The sequence below is a fragment of the Ostrinia nubilalis genome, chromosome 9 (genome assembly GCF_963855985.1).
Source record: "Ostrinia nubilalis chromosome 9, ilOstNubi1.1, whole genome shotgun sequence".
Classification (NCBI taxonomy): Eukaryota; Metazoa; Arthropoda; class Insecta; order Lepidoptera; family Crambidae; genus Ostrinia; species Ostrinia nubilalis.
The window spans coordinates 2,338,267-2,354,631 of record NC_087096.1 but is presented as its reverse complement, the minus strand read 5'-3'; the positions used below and the strand labels follow the sequence as shown (position 1 = coordinate 2,354,631).

Here is a 16,365-nt window from a genome sequence, read left to right as displayed (position 1 = left end):
TTTTTTGTTTTTAGTTGTAATTTATTGTTTTAATTACCTACGTTTTGCATTGTCATGTACTAAAGATTACATAATTCTAAAGCCTTTGTTCATTATTTTGGCCTCCCACGTATTCATAATCCTGGTGTTAACTAGAATTAAACATATCGAATAGTTTTCGCTCGTTAGATAGCAGTTCCTATTGTTAATCCATGGCTTAGCCACAGTAAAAATCCTACTGGGATTATTTACCTATGTTATCAACTTGTTTACGTAAAGTACAAAAGTACGTAACTAATGCGTACAGTTACCTGTGACGTCATGATGGAGAAAATGAACCGTTAAAATTAACTTTTCTATTTAAAACTATCCTTTTCCGGGACTCAAACTATCTCTATGCCAAATTTAATCAAAATCACTTCAGTGGTTTAGGCGTGAAAGCGTGACAGACAGACAGACTGACAGACGGACAGACACACAGAGTTACTTTCGCATTTATAAGATTTTTATTTGCGATGATCTTTTTTCTGTGATCTAGATTTCGGTACGCGTTCGGATCTAATCCGCGTGCGTGTAAAATCACGTTGCTGGTTGCACGCAGGACAAAGATTTCGTATTGTGTGCCCGCAGCCAATCCGCGTTCCGTGTGCGTGTAGCTCGCGTAATAGGAAAAACATGTATGAAATAATGAAATGCGGGCAGCTCGCATGCGGATTAAATCCGCACGCGTGCTGAAATCCGCATCACAAAAAAAGGCACTTCTACCTTAAGGATGCTTACTTAATGAAGGAAAAAAATCACACATGCCTACTTTACAGCTAGGTAGGAAATGTTTTTTTGGTCATTTTTCAGTCACACGTCTGTGCAAGTGTAACGTGGTGTAACTAACAATAATTTTGGAAGTAAGTACATAGTTCAATCATTCTTCAGTCGGTAGACAACTAAAGTTACATAAAGATTAGCTTTTGGTTCGTAGATCACCGCAGATCTGATGCATGTGGAAATTCCTACCTAGTTTATGCTGATATCAGTTACCCACCACCCAAACCCCCAATTTGGGTTCACTACGCCACTTCGAAACACGTTCATCGAATTACGATTCATCGATGACACCTCATACTTAGTACCTATTTTAGGAGCCTATTCATGGAAATTTAAGTTAATTGAAGAATTTGTTGATAAGATATAACTACATTCCGTTAAGGACCAAGTCTCCACGATTTAAATGCTAGCGATGTAGGATGTGAACTTAGGATTTGATAATTTAAAGTGATGATGATGAGTCGACAGCCGTTACACAACAGGGTTCGACGAACTACTGGATTCTGGAGTCCGACTCTAACACTATTATAAGTTGCCTTAGTTATCAAGGGGTTGCAAATACGAGATTATATAAAAGATAAAAATGTTTGGGATGCGTAACTGCCTAGCTCGCATAAATATTTATAACTATGTATATTTTAAAGCCTGTAAACCTTTGAAAAAGAGGCTGACAATAGTGACTGAGTTTCTTGCGCTGCTTCTTCTCAGCACTGCCCCATTTATAATCCTGAAGCAGTGGTAGGGTTAATACTGGGACGTGTAAAAGTACTTTTTAAAGCCTATTTGCAGAAACAAATGAGTTTTATGAGTTTTTATACCTATAATAAAAACAAAAGGACACCTGACTATCGCAGTTTAGCACGCACAGGTTCAGACGAGCTAGACTTTATTAATAGGATTAAGTTCTTTAGATTATAAATCACTAACTCACTTAGTGTAAAATGTAGGAAAGTCTGGGCCTTTTGGCGTTAAAATTAAATTATCATTTAATTAACGATTAATACTAATCCCGAATTAAGACAAGTTACACAAAACGTCGTTAACATGTCGTTACTGTTTGAAATTGCTTGCTAGAATAAGATTACTTTTTATTATTGAAATAAGATTTAACCTTAGAAAATCCGTCCTTTATAACCATTGCCTTATACAGGAATATTACTACGAACCCCCATTTATTTTTAAGGAAATTTTCAACGTCTTAAACTAACTTCCCATCCCTACATTTTTTAAGTTCTTTCCTGTAAATAGGTACTTCAAAAGACAACGCAAAAGCTGAATTATCAATCTGAACATAACTTTTCACTTAATCCGTTAACGCCGCGGCTTAGTCAAAGACTTAATCAGAGATTACGCATTAACCATTATCGGTGCCACCCGTCCGTCTATCCTTACAAAAGTCGTCGATCCAACATGTCCGTAAACAGTGCTTGCAGAAACCCTGTGAAGTATGTTCCGTCTTGTAGTGCTAGTAGGGTGCGTGGGCCTGGCCCTTGGGGGAAGGTCCCCGAATGCCGATGTGGTCGAAAAACTGCTGAGGATGAACCCTCAAGGGAGGTACTCTAACAACCTCATAGAAGATTCTTTGCTGGATGTGGTGAGTTAAATATTTTTTCAACAAACTTGTTAATATTTTCAAACTTTTCTATTTTTTCCAGGCCTCGTCTGGTAGGTAGTCAGATAAATTTTGTTTCAGGTGTGTAATTCTCAGGATCATTCTTCGGATTTCAAAATGAAATAAAACCGTTTAAGGTTTCAATTTCAGCTACCTAGTTGGTGAGGATACCTGCTGCTCTGGCTAGAATCAACCAGATCGTCTGAAATATGATCATGTGCATCAGAGGGCAAAAAGGCCAAGTCAAGCCTTTGATCTGATGAAGTTTAATAAACTCTTCATTTAGTTTTTCAGTTGCTTTAAAATCAACAAGTTTTTTTAAATTTCTCAGCCATATTACTAACCCAATCACGTTGATTCAAGCTTGAAATGCTCCTAACCAAGAACTACCACTATTGTTGTAAATGTCCAAGATCAGTTCATTAAAGACTTGCTTCTGCACCTTTCAGCCGGACCTAGTAGCGAAGTATGGCTACCCTGTCGAAAGCCACGATGTGGTCACGCAGGACGGCTACGGGCTGACGATGCACCGTATCCCCCATGGCAGAGACAAGAACAACAAGCCTGACCCCAACAAACCAATAGTGTTCTTGATGCACGGCCTCCTGTCTTCTTCTGCTGACTTCCTGCTGTTGGGACCTGGTAGTGCCTTGGGTAAGTTTCACTTTTGATTACCTATACCAGGGATGGCGAGCCTTTATGTATCAACATGACACTTTTCTAAAAAAAATGTTTGAATCATGGGTTTGAATCAAATAACACTTCGTGCTATTAATGAGGGGTATTGTGCAAGAGGTGCCAGAGAGGTTACTCTACAGTGGCACTAACTGATGAGGGCAAATACGATAGCCCTTATTCAAAACACATTATTTACTATTTTATTTTTAAGTGAATTTTGTCATTGGTGACGTGCCCTGAATATTGTGGCGCGTGCCATGGTTTCGCCATCTCTGACCGTCTAGCTAGGTATTGCTAAAAATATTTTAACTAGGTAGGTATGTCATCCACTTGTAAAATGCTGACTGTTTTAATGAAACAACATAGGAAATACGAGATGATTCATCATACCAAGCCCAAACATCAAACAATCCTTATCATGTGCAAATAGACATCTTTATCGGCGTAAAGATTAACATTTTGACATTGAAAAGGGACATAATTATGAAAAGAAAGTCAAGGTTTCACCATAATTTTCTGTGAGAGATACCTATTCATGTTTTAAAATGCCCTATTACTTGCGACTATATTGGCAATGTAGAACACTACATAAGAAGGGTTACAGTTGTGGTTACAGTACCTACTATGATGATGAGGCTCAGTTTATAATGTATTTACCGAACCCGAAATATTCCAATGATGTAGGTAATATTACCTACGAACAAAACATCCCTTTCATTGGATTCTTTCATCAAACCCCGTCTACTGCTGGACAATTAGTATATTATCTTAAACTACTTACATATTATTATTTTTCTGGTTCCTTTATCTGTTCATTGTCTTTAACACTCTCTCTTTTTTCCAGGCTACATCCTCGCTGAAGAAGGCTACGATGTTTGGATGGGGAACGCTCGTGGCAACTACTACTCCCGTCGCCACACTAGCATGAACCCTGACAGCAGACTGAACCAGAACTTCTGGAGGTTCAGCTGGGATGAAATTGGCAACCACGACTTGCCTGCTTTCCTCAACTTCATTGAGAAGCACACAGGACAGTCCAGACTCCATTACATCGGGCATTCCCAGGGTGGAACCGCGTTCCTGGTGCTGACCACTCTAAGGCCCCAATACAACAGCAAGTTCATTTCCTTCCAAGGATTGGCTCCTGCCTCGTTCTTTACTTACAATGAACACCCTACGTTTACCAGGCTAGCGCCGTTGGAAAGTGTTTTGGAGGTGAGTTGGGGAAATACGTCATGTAGTGACAGTCTATCCCATAACTATGCCTTAGGCTGCAGTACCTTATAGGAAATAGAATCGATTAGGTACATGAGTCTGACAAAACTTATCACGCTAGAATCATGGATTACTAATAAGTTAGTAGAATCTTGAATTATCCTGAGCGTCAATAATGACACATACTAAAGTCCGCGTTAAAAGACTTTGGAAAAAACCAGTAAAGGCGACTAACATTTGAATTTTCCATGTCCCGAGTAATATTAGTACTAATTAAGTACCTACTTAATTTTTGATTGAAATGAAATAAATTTTAAATCACTAAAAAGGTATTCGGCAATAGGCTTAATTTGTCAGTTCGTTGATGTAGACTGAGTGTTTTAATGCCCCAAAATTACAATAACAAGTATTTTTCTTCATATTCCAGACCGCCGCATTCGCCATGGGTCTGGGAGAGATCCTTGGTAGAAACTGGTGCGCTGACGGGTCTGGTGTTGATCAGCTATGTGACCTTACTTTGAACGAAGGCTCTTACTACGTCAACAGCGTAAGTATGAAGTTTATGTGACTGCAAAAAATATCGCTGCAATAGGTTTATAGCAAGTGAAATTGCCAATGAATAATACAAAAGCGAGACTTCTTTAGACAGTTAATGGTCAGTTTTGATGAAATCTAAGAGTATTTTCAGTGAGATGATATAGGATTTAGATTACGAGTATAAGTACATAACCTACACATAATTAATATTGAATAATTAGACAAGTACCTACCTACTTGTCATCTTAACAATGCAGCAATGTTTAGTATCCTACACGTTTAGTATAAGACTTACATTCAGTTGTTGTTGTATGTGCCTTAAAAATATTCCATCTACTATTCAGACCTTTTTCTTTCAGAGCATGTTGCCCCTATTCGTCGCGCACACTCCAGCCGGAGCTTCCATCCGCCAGGTCGCTCACTACGGCCAAAGCATCAGGTTCAACACCTTCCGCCGATTCAACCACAACGCCGTCACCAACTTGGCCACTTATGGCCGACTGACCCCTCCTTCCTACGACCTCTCCAGAGTCACAACTCCATCCTACATCCACTACGCTACCAATGACCTGCTGGTTCACCCCAAGGACGTTCATATCCTAGCATCGAAGCTGCCGAACTTGCAAGGCTTATACCTGGTCGACTCGAAGACGTTCGACCACGTCGACTTTATTTGGGCCACCAAAGCGCGCGTGCGAGTTTACAGTAGATTGCTGGCCTCTATGAAGGCAGCTGAGAAGTTATAAATGTCTAATATATTATGGTGCTATGTAAATATATTTTCTTATTAAGAAATTAAAAATTATATCATCAGATCTGTGTTTTTATGTATCTTGAAATCATGGGTTCCCGATACGGTGGGCGAATGGTTCATAGACCAATCGTTTTTTGGTAAACCGTTTCAGTTATTTAAGGATTGGATACGATTACTAAAATGACAGTTACATTTATTTTGCATTAAAACATTGATTGATATCTGTAGATAATCCTAATCTTACACAGCTGTTTATAAAAAAGTCCCTTTGCATTTATTTAAACAGTGATTAAAGTGACAGCTTCTAAGTATAGTGACAAAGGCAACAAAGGATAATCCCGTACCTATCAGACATGATTTACAACTGTATAGCAGTTGTTGTTTTGAAAATAAGATAATGATGAAGAATAAAAGACAATTAAAATATTATGAGGATTAATAATCTATAAATAATGACAATCTTGTAAATTCAAGTGTCGTTAGCGTGTGGTAAAACCTGAGGGTAAAACGTTATGTACCAATATTTTATGTGCAAAAGAATTTAAGAACCTATTGGCGGTATTTTAGGTTAAATGATTATGAAGTCAGATCACCGTCCTAACCCTTTTAGATGTGATGATTCAAATGGCCATTGAATGATTTCTATGATAAGATAAATTCCTCACAAGGAATTGATCGACGAATCTTGTCTTCGTCTTCTTAGTCGTTTCGCTCTTGGCAGAGTGGTCGTGGTCACGTTGTGGCGTTCCAGCCATTTCTCCCTGTTGACCGACTGTCTGGTGCCATCAGATACGCGGTTTCCCACTGCCGATTTTACTTAATCAGTCCAGCGCATAGGTGATGCCATTCAATCGGGATTCTTCAACTTTTCCTTGAACGACTAGTCTCTATGAAGTTGTCATCCCGCCTTGAGACTTGTCCAAGGTTCTGAATCATCTTGTAATTAAGCTTCATTTTCTCTACCATTATTTATTTATTAATACCTACCTAATTGGAAAATATTTTTCTTTGGCATTTTGTATTAAATACAAAAAGTAAGTACTTATCACATTCGTGTTTCATACGTTTGTCTGCGTCTGGTAGGTATCTTATCTTATTCTTGTGTAAAGGTTTGAATATTTTGAACGTGACGTGGAACGATTAAGCTAAAAAGTCTACTTACATCAATGATGGGAAATAAAAATTAATAGGATGGCTAAAGAAAAACTAATTGACAGTTAAGAATAAGTAAAAACCTCACTGCATCTTGCGGGTGCATCCTTCATTCAAGTGTCGGGGAAGTCCAAGGCTTCGGCCAGGTACTCGTGACACCACCACGGGTCCCCTAGTAAGTTCGAGAGTCGTTGTAGCGTTGCACGCTGTTGTGAATTTTTTTTCCACTGCCTTATAGGTTTGAAAGCTTATGGACTCGAATGACGCGCGAATGACGCTGATTCGGTTTTGTGGGTATCTACTTATACCCCGTACTTTTCATTTTTAGGGCGCCGGGAGACCCACATACCATTCTGCCCCCACCATTGGTGATGTCCCAAAAAAACGTCCTCTACGTCAAAAAAATCACCTCATTAACACCTGTGTAGCCAAGATCTACGTCTTGACGATCAATATCAAGCAACCCAATCAGTAAAGGCCACGGAAATAGTTAATCGGTTGTCGTCATTAATAAGTACCTACTTTTAATCAACTATTGCTTTCATAATGAACTTAAAAACTGAAACATAGAGGTATTTAATAATTGCCCTTGTCTGTTTTTGTAGGATGTTTGTTAATTGTAATCCGTTGTTTATCTTATGCATGTTAGTATTTTAGATATCACAAATCAAGATTTCATACATTTCTTTAATGTTGAACATTATCTGATTGTGTTAATTACTGATAAATTGTGACGTAGAATCTAGTAGTAGGTACCTACTATTATTATTATTGTCACAAGTAAAATAACATATTAGACTCGTGTATGGCATTTTTTCGGTACTATTCCCACCTCTCTTACCCACCGCTGCAACTCCTGTGTAGCCAGGATCTACAGCTTGACCGCCAATAAAACCCAACCAGTGAAAGTCAAGTTCGTCCCGGGGGAAAGTTAACTTTCATTGGACTGTCATTGGACCCGCAACGAAATTAATCAGAAGAACATAGGAGGAGGTCAAAGTTAAGGTTCGAATTCCCTCCGTTACAAAGCGGATGACAGCTGGTGCGAAAAAAGGTTTAGTAACCTTTTTAAAAAGATATGCACCACGGACAATAAACATCGTGTATGGCATGGTTCAAAATGAGCTAATCTACTGTATTGCAAAAATCTTACTATTCTCTGATTCCTGCCCCTCTACATCTTTACCACACTAGTCACCTTTATTTTACCCAAATGTCTGACTAAACTAGCTGGTCAGTACAACATTTCAGTTCTCTGTAGGTACCTACAAATACTGTCGGATACCTATTTGTTAGTATGAAAAGCGTTAGTATTTAGTATTTACTCGAGCCACTGTCAGTACCTTAATATTGACGGGTTTGATTTCTCGTATAATATTGATTTACCTATGTTTTTGAAAGTCATTTAGACGCCATTTTTACAAGAAATGAGAAGAGTGAAAACCAAAGTAATCGACATATCCCGCAGAATTGCCAAACTTAAGTGACTGTGGGGGAGGCACATATCTCGTACAGCTGATGGCCGCTGAGGCTGTATTTATAATGGCAAATTCAACAGTCTGATCATTGCTATTGAATCATCATCATCACTTCAGCCATAGGACGTCCACTGCTGAACATAGGCCTCCCCCAATGACTTCCATGTTGATCGATTGGTAGCGGCCTGCGTCCAGCGCTTCCCTGCTACCTTTATGTCATTGGATGGCTGAAGATTTAATAATCCTTATTGTTTTCAGCTGCTACTACTACGTAAACGTACTTAACTAGAAAAAAGCCTACCAAAAATCTTATCAACAATTTGTACCTATTATCGCAATAACATAAACACATCTCTGATTTAATCACTGGCTAATTATTGTTGTAATTTAAGGACGGTTTAACTAAATTACGTAATTTAATGCTAATTTAAATTGAGCGTTAAAAATTACCTTTGACAATTTTGTAAGTATAAACTTAAAGAGTTGCGTTTAGAATCCATGGAAAACAACATTCAAAGCTTGGTAAGTGTAAGAGTAATAATTTTTTTACAAATATTTATAGGTAGCATTATTTAATTAAAGAACATTTAGTCATTTCATTGCATTAAAAACTTATAGTCACGTACGAGTAAACCATGGTAAGCTGAATAGAATTGTGTTACTTTGATGTTAATTTAACTAAGCTAACATTTTGCATTGATTAATTTTATGCATACATACCTATTGGGAATGTTCTATCCTTAAACAAAGGCAACCACGCTGTGAATGATAAACACATTTAACAGTGTGTCAAAGTAGCGTAACGTTTATCGGTTCAACCGACCCTAGATCAAGTAATCGGATCCTTTTTAAAGCCCCCTGTGGTTGCTTCGAAAACAGTACGTGCTGGAAAGCTCAAGCAATGTTACGTCTATTGCTGCTGGTGGGCTCAGTGGCCGCTGCGCTTGCGGGTCGATCTCCGCATGCGGATTTCATAGACCAGCTGGTGGCTTCTGCACCCTCTGCCAGGTACTCCAATAACATCATTGAGGATGCACTTCTGGATGTGGTGAGTACACTTTAAAACAGAAGTCTCTAAGATTCTCGGTCTTATGGACCTCTTGTTAGGTTTGTTTAGAATTAGGTAAATACACAGACATAACTAATTGCTTATGATTATGCTAACACGCTGCCTACAAGATAATTATGTAATATACAAACTGAATACAACTGAAAAACTGAAACTACACATTAATGGGAAGAAAACACCGTGCACTGGTTCCTGAAATACAGTTTTCACTAGTTTAGGAGTCAGCTTCAATTTAAAGTGCTACAGCGTGATATTTCTATTTCTATGATTATAGCATACATTTTTCTACGGAAGCTTTATCTGGAAGTTCAGTATTCAGTTATGGGTGGATTTTTAATACGAATTTGTTTTCAGCCTGGTCTGGTTGCCAAATATGGCTACCCCATCGAGTCCCATGAGGTGACAACCTCCGATGGCTACATCCTCACGATGCACCGCATCCCTCACGGACGAGACCAGAACAACAGACCAAATCCCAAAAAACCGGTGGTCTTCCTTATGCATGGTATGCTGTCATCCTCCGCCGACTACTTAGTTCTTGGCCCTGGAAATGCTTTGGGTAAGTCTCTTCTGCATCTTGTGGTCTTAACCAAAGCATCTAGCTCTACAAAATATAGGTTATGCCTTATTGCGTTTCTTGTAAATTCAAAATTCACTGCTGACGTTTAATCTTGATGACATCAATGCTGATAGGCTACTACAAACACCTGTTTACGACAACTAGCTATCGTTTCTTCAGATCTTTTAATTTCAACTTTTAAATGGTATTAGGTATCATTCTCCGTGATTATTCTAGAATGACAATAATATGACTCCAAAATTATCGATAACGATCCCCAAAAAAAGCTGTTCATGTTGCTTTTTATTCTAAAAACTGCACTTGTTATTTTATATATCATTTTACAGGTTACATCCTAGCTGAAGAGGGCTACGATGTTTGGTTGGGCAACGCCCGGGGCAACTTCTACTCCCGTCGCCACACCAACCTTAACCCTGACAGCTGGATGAACCCGGCCTTCTGGAGATTCAGCTGGGATGAGATTGGCAACCACGACTTACCCGCCTTCTTGGATTACATTGAGAGGCACACTGGCCAGAAGAAACTCCACTACATCGGCCACTCGCAAGGAGTAACTTCATTCCTTGTCCTGAACTCTCTGCGTCCAGAATATAATGCCAAGTTCATTTCCTTCCACGGAATGGCTCCCGCTGCGTTCTTCAAACATAACACTCATATGATCACATCCCTTGCGCCGCATATTGACCTCATTGAGGTGAGATCTTCCTATGACGAGATGTAGAATGGTAACTCTTTGAACAGTAGATTAAATTCAATCTGCATTTTCAGCCTGCTGCTTTCGCCATAGGCCGAGCTGAAGTCTTTGGTAACCGAGAATTCATAGAGTGGTTCAATATGAATATGTGCGCCGAGTCATCTATTTTCGCGCCTGTCTGCTCTGCCATATGGGTTAGCACTACTTCGGACTACTTCAATACGGTACGTTTCATTCCTAAATGTTTCAAAATCTCTCAATTATCTAAAATTATAGTGTACCATAACATTATTAACTCCTAAAGTAGCTAATTTCTTAAGTTTATTTATGGTTTATGCCCATCCTATTGGGACTTCAAACTGATTTGGTATTTTTCATTAAAGTGACACTTTACTAATGCTTTTTCCATTTTTCTTCAGACCATGATCCCGTTGTTCCTTGGACACTCTCCAGCCGGCTCCTCGATCCGTCAACTCAGCCACTACGCCCAGAGCATCAACCACCACACCTTCAGGCGTTTCGACCACAACCCTGTGACCAACCTCATCACCTACGGACGCAGGACTCCTCCAGACTACGACCTTAGCAAGGTCACAGCTCCGGCGTACATCCACTACGCTGTAAACGACCTGATGACCAACTTCAGAGACGTCGAAATCTTGATCGAAAAGCTACCCAACGTTAAAGTAGCACACTTAGTGGATTCCCCAGTGTTTGACCACTTGGACTTCGTTTGGGGATCTGGGGTTAAAACCCGTCTGTATGACAAGATGATTGGGCTCATGAAGGAGGCAGAAAGAAACGCTTTGTAAATAATAATAAATATTTCGGAAAAATAAATTTGTTATTTATAAAATACTGTGTTTTTATAATACTAGTACCTAACCTTTATAATGTTTTGGGTGTTCAAGTATATGATCAAGTATTTCCTTTCCACTAGTTCTACGATAGTAAACTATCGCCCGCATTCACAAACGATGCTTGCTTAAGTGAAGCAGCAAATCGAACGCACAGCGTTGAATAGAGCTCTGTGATTGGTTCGTGTGTCACCATGTGCGTCCACGCGCACTGTGAGACCTCATAATAATGTTTGTGAATACGGGCGTCTGTGACGTGCACATTTATCAACACAATAAAGCTAGTCTTATTAGATAACTAGCTTTCCGCCCGCGGCTTCGCCCGCGTGGTATTTAGTCTGTCACAGAAAAACATTATCGAGCGCGTCCCTGTTTCAAAAACCGGGATAAAAACTATTCTATGTCCTTTCCCGGGACTCAAACTATCTCTATACCTCATCAAAATCGGTTCAGTGGTTTAGGCGTGAAAGAGAGACAGACAGACAGACAGAGTTACTTTCGCATTTATAATATTAATATAGATTCATGTAATTGCTGAATTGCGTAGTACTGGAAAACTTTAAAATTATTTGATATTGGCTAGTGGAAGACGATCAATACGGCACAATCACATTACGTAGGTAAAATCACAGTCAAGCACCGGATTATTAGCAAGTACTTACAAGGTCTTCGGATAATAATATTAATTTTATCATCAAATAATGATCAATTTGCAGATTAGGGCAGGTGACACAAAATTATTTATTTAAATCAATTATGAAATTAAACGCTTTATTGTTAGAAGTCACTTTGATTGAAGATTTTTTTCACTACCTAAGTAATATTAAGTAGCACTTTAATAATTTCAGTGCTGAAACTTATAAAAATGTCCTGTGCCCTGAGCATGAAAGACATGATCGTCTAGTAACCACATTCTTTATAAAACCGTAGCGGAGCTGTTTAGTTTTTAGAAACAGATCTACTTACTCAGTCAGTGCCTGCTGAGGCATGGAAGCGTCACGGGAGGATGTTTTTGTAACCTTAAACGTCAGCAAGACTTCTGAGGTGGAATTGTGTAAAGCAATCGTAATCATTTGACAGTTCATAACGTACGATAAAGTCAGTTATACAAAGCGTTTGACAGAATAATCGTACGTTATGAACTGTCAAATGATTACGATTGCTTTACACAATTCCACCTCCTTTGGTCTGAATCTCCTTTGGTTTGCCATAATCAATGTCACACCTCCCGTTTCGCTCCCATATCTCAGACCCAAGTTAAGCGCTAGGCTTATACCATCCATAACGAGATCTATATATACTATATTTATTCGTGCTCAGGACACTGACTAAATTTTTTAGAATTTTGTCGTTTAAGTTCTATCACCGCATAAGTCATTTTCAGCAACTTTACGAGCTTGGACGTTACGCCGCGTCTTTCGATTCTCTAACTAGCGAATAACAACAACAAAATGTCATAACCGCCAAAAAATTACTTACGTGGTGATAGAACTTATCCGACGATTTGTCAAATCCGCTTATCAATAGACAGTGCAACCGAGCTGCGACGCTTTTAAAACTCCCCTGCCGTGATTTCGGTAAACAGTTCTACTTAGAGATTGGTAGAAATGCTACGTCTATTGCTGGTGGCTGGCTCGGTGGCCGTGGCTTTGGCCGGAAGGTCCCCTCATGCCGACTTCATAGATGAGCTGGTGGCTAGCAAGCCGTCTGCTAGGTACTCTAACCACATCATTGAAGATGCGAAACTGGACGTGGTAAGTGATATTTTAGCGGTAATTAGACTTCGATTTTATTCTTTTGGAGCAAACCTTGCCTAGGCGCAGGCCACCGAATTTTTGCTGGCCGATAGTTGGGCCCGATTCTGATTTGTATGAAGAATCGCCTGATACCAAATCGGTGGTCTGCGCCTAGGCTTACAGTCAATCTATTACATGTTTTTGGAGTGGAATCTTTGCAAGACATGTTGCATATAATTCAATGTAGAACAATACAGCTCTTTGGCCGCAAGTGGGTATTTGGTAGCTCTATTATGTTTAGCTTTTTGTAAGCCCACTCTCCTTGTTCAGTACAATCTTCAGTTTTATTTTATAATTGCGATGTCCTTGGTGGGAAAAAGTCTCGAAAAATACTCCGAGAGATCTTTTCATTCCGAGAGAGAACAGATCAGAACTTAATCTTCATCATTTCAGTCATAGGATCCACATCTCGGAGTATTTTTTCTATTCTTTTCCAACGAGGGGCATCGCAATTATAAAAAAAACTGAAGTTTGTACTGAACAAGGAACTTATAAAAAGCTTACATTATAGAGCTACCAAATACCCACTTGCGGCCAACTGCTATATAATTATCAAGCCAAAATTACCTACAGTAGATACGGCACATTTCATGCATGCCGATGATCCATTGACAGGTTGATTCGACCAGATATAAATAAAAGAGTAGGTGGAGTGCTCATAAAATATTACCCCCTTACTAATAAAACTTACAGGCTCGTTGATCAGTGTTTTAAAGTGACGTTTAGCATGGAAATGTCATTTTAAAACAGTAATCAACAACTGTGTAACTTTTTATTAGTAAGGGGGTCTAGCAACATTTGGAAATCTTTATCAATGTTGTGTAACTAGAAGATTTTTTTCAGGGGCTCCTTTATCTTGATGATAATGATGATGATGAACTCATCTGCTTTTAGCATGCATTTTGCTTAAAAAAACTTTATCTAGAAATCCAGCATTCAGTTTTTCATGGATTTTTAAAGACAATTTTGTTTTCAGCCGGGTCTAGTAGCCAAATATGGCTACCCCATTGAGTCCCATGAAGTGATCACTCCTGATGGCTACATCCTCACGATGCACCGTATTCCACATGGGAGAGACCGGAACAACAAACCAGTTAGGAACAAGCCAGTGGTCTTCCTTATGCATGGAATGATGTCGTCATCTGCCGATTACTTGGTCATCGGGCCTGGAAACGCAATAGGTAATTTTACTTCTTTGACACTTAACTTTGAGTACAGCAAAGACTGGTATAGCATAAAGATCTTTCAGCTTATAGCACGCACGAAACTTGCTTCATTTTTTAAATGTTTATTTTTTATGCATGCATGGTTTTGTATTTCTGGATCACTTTGGTCTCAAATTTCGCGCGCTACGAAGTAATGTGATGAATCTTGGTGACTAGATATCCTGGTTTGAAAGGGTTTGTTTAGTGCTTTTTACGAATTAATTACGCTTTCAATTAATTTCTAACGAAATCAATTGTTTTTCATGAAAGCAACGCTTGTTACACCATAATCCTTATTGATTGTAATACACTTACACTGCAAATAATTCCGCACCAGATTATTTTTATCTAAAACATTAATGACTTTCATGTTTATCAGTTCCTTCTTTAGATAGATAATTGTTGTTATTGATGAAAGGGATTGAGTCTGACCTTTACTTTCAGAAGCTTTAGATATTAAGCAACTTTAACATTTTCCGCTTAAACAATATCAAGACATGATAACATTCTTTTATCTTTGCTTCAAATTCCCAACGTTAGGTATAAAAAACTTCATGTATGCCTCTGTTGAATCTAAATCAATATAAATTTTTACATTGTTTACAAGAAGTACAGGAACAGAGCCATTTAATTCTCTATACTATATTGATGCATTCTTAACTTTCAGGCTACGTCCTCGCTGAAGAAGGCTACGATGTCTGGTTGGCCAACGCTCGCGGCAACTTCTACTCGCGTCGCCACACCACCCTCGACCCCAATGACAGAAGCAACCAGAACTTCTGGAGGTTCAGTTGGGACGAGATCGGCAATATCGACTTACCAGCCTGCTTGAGCTACATCGAGAGGGTCACTGGCCAAACCAGATACCACTACATCGGACATTCCCAAGGAGGCACCTCGTTCCTCGTCCTGAACTCTCTGCATCCAGAATATAATAAGAAGTTCATTTCCTTCCAAGCAATGGCTCCTGCTGCGTTCTTTGAACACAATTCTCATTCAATTTACTCAAATCTGGCACCGTATATACACATTCTTGAGGTAAGGCCCACCCAGCGCCCCCTCTTTTGTATTTCTATGAAAATAGTAGGATACACCCCATATAAATATTTTTTCTAAACTAGTTTATTTAAATTTTTAGCCTGCTGCTTTTGCGTTGGGCCGCGGTGAAATCTTTGGCAGCCGGGAGTTCATTGAGTGGTTTGCTTTGAACATGTGCACCGTTGGATCCATTTTCGAGCCAATGTGTTCTTCCATAGTGGTTAGCGCTACTTCAGACTACTTTAATCAGGTATGTATAGTTCTTCTATTTAAGATATATTTTGTTTTATCTGATAAAATGACATTTTAATGTAATCCCTTTCATTTGCAGACCATGATCCCACTTTTCCTCGGGCACGCTCCAGCCGGCGCGTCGATCCGTCAGTTCACCCACTACGGCCAAGGTATCAACCACCACACCTTCAGGCGCTTCGATCACAACCCCATCACCAACCGCCTCATCTATGGCAGCAGAATACCCCCCGACTATGACCTCAACCTGGTCACGGCTCCTACATACATCTACTACTCTGTCAACGATGCCTCTACCAACTACAAGGATGTCAGAATATTGGTTGACAGGCTACCAAATGTAAAGGGATCCTTCTTAATGGATTCTCCGACATTTGACCATTTGGACTTCATTTGGGGGTCTGGGGTCAGACATCGCCTGTACAACAAGATGATTGGACTCATGAGGAACGCTGAAAGAAATGCATTCTGAATACATGACTGAGATATTTGAAATTTAATTTTAGTCATTTCATTTTCACTTGTTTAACTTGTGACTGATAAGTACGTACTTAAAGTAAGATAATGTTAAATAATAATATGATTTCTAATAGATTTGTGATAACAACAGATAATGTTATTTATTAGACCAACATAGGGTGATAAAA

General features: G+C 39.1%; 2 protein-coding genes across 2 annotated transcripts; both read left to right on the top strand.

The window, feature by feature from the left end:
* The first annotated feature begins 2,208 nt into the window (after nucleotides 1-2,208).
* Nucleotides 2,209-11,426, top strand: LOC135074794 (uncharacterized). Its single transcript, XM_063969175.1, has 10 exons — nucleotides 2,209-2,395; nucleotides 2,863-3,067; nucleotides 3,936-4,306; nucleotides 4,734-4,853; nucleotides 5,203-5,588; nucleotides 9,107-9,275; nucleotides 9,651-9,855; nucleotides 10,143-10,570; nucleotides 10,645-10,794; nucleotides 10,990-11,426. Exons 1-10 carry the CDS (start codon nucleotides 2,249-2,251, stop codon nucleotides 11,380-11,382), a joined length of 2,574 nt encoding a protein of 857 aa, XP_063825245.1. The 5' UTR covers nucleotides 2,209-2,248; the 3' UTR covers nucleotides 11,383-11,426.
* A 1,578-nt stretch (nucleotides 11,427-13,004) lies between these two features.
* On the top strand, nucleotides 13,005-16,218 carry LOC135074371 (lipase 3-like). The gene is made up of 5 exons (XM_063968638.1): nucleotides 13,005-13,181; nucleotides 14,200-14,404; nucleotides 15,096-15,466; nucleotides 15,567-15,716; nucleotides 15,798-16,218. Exons 1-5 carry the CDS (start codon nucleotides 13,035-13,037, stop codon nucleotides 16,188-16,190), a joined length of 1,266 nt encoding a protein of 421 aa, XP_063824708.1. The 5' UTR covers nucleotides 13,005-13,034; the 3' UTR covers nucleotides 16,191-16,218.
* Nucleotides 16,219-16,365: the final 147 nt, after the last annotated feature.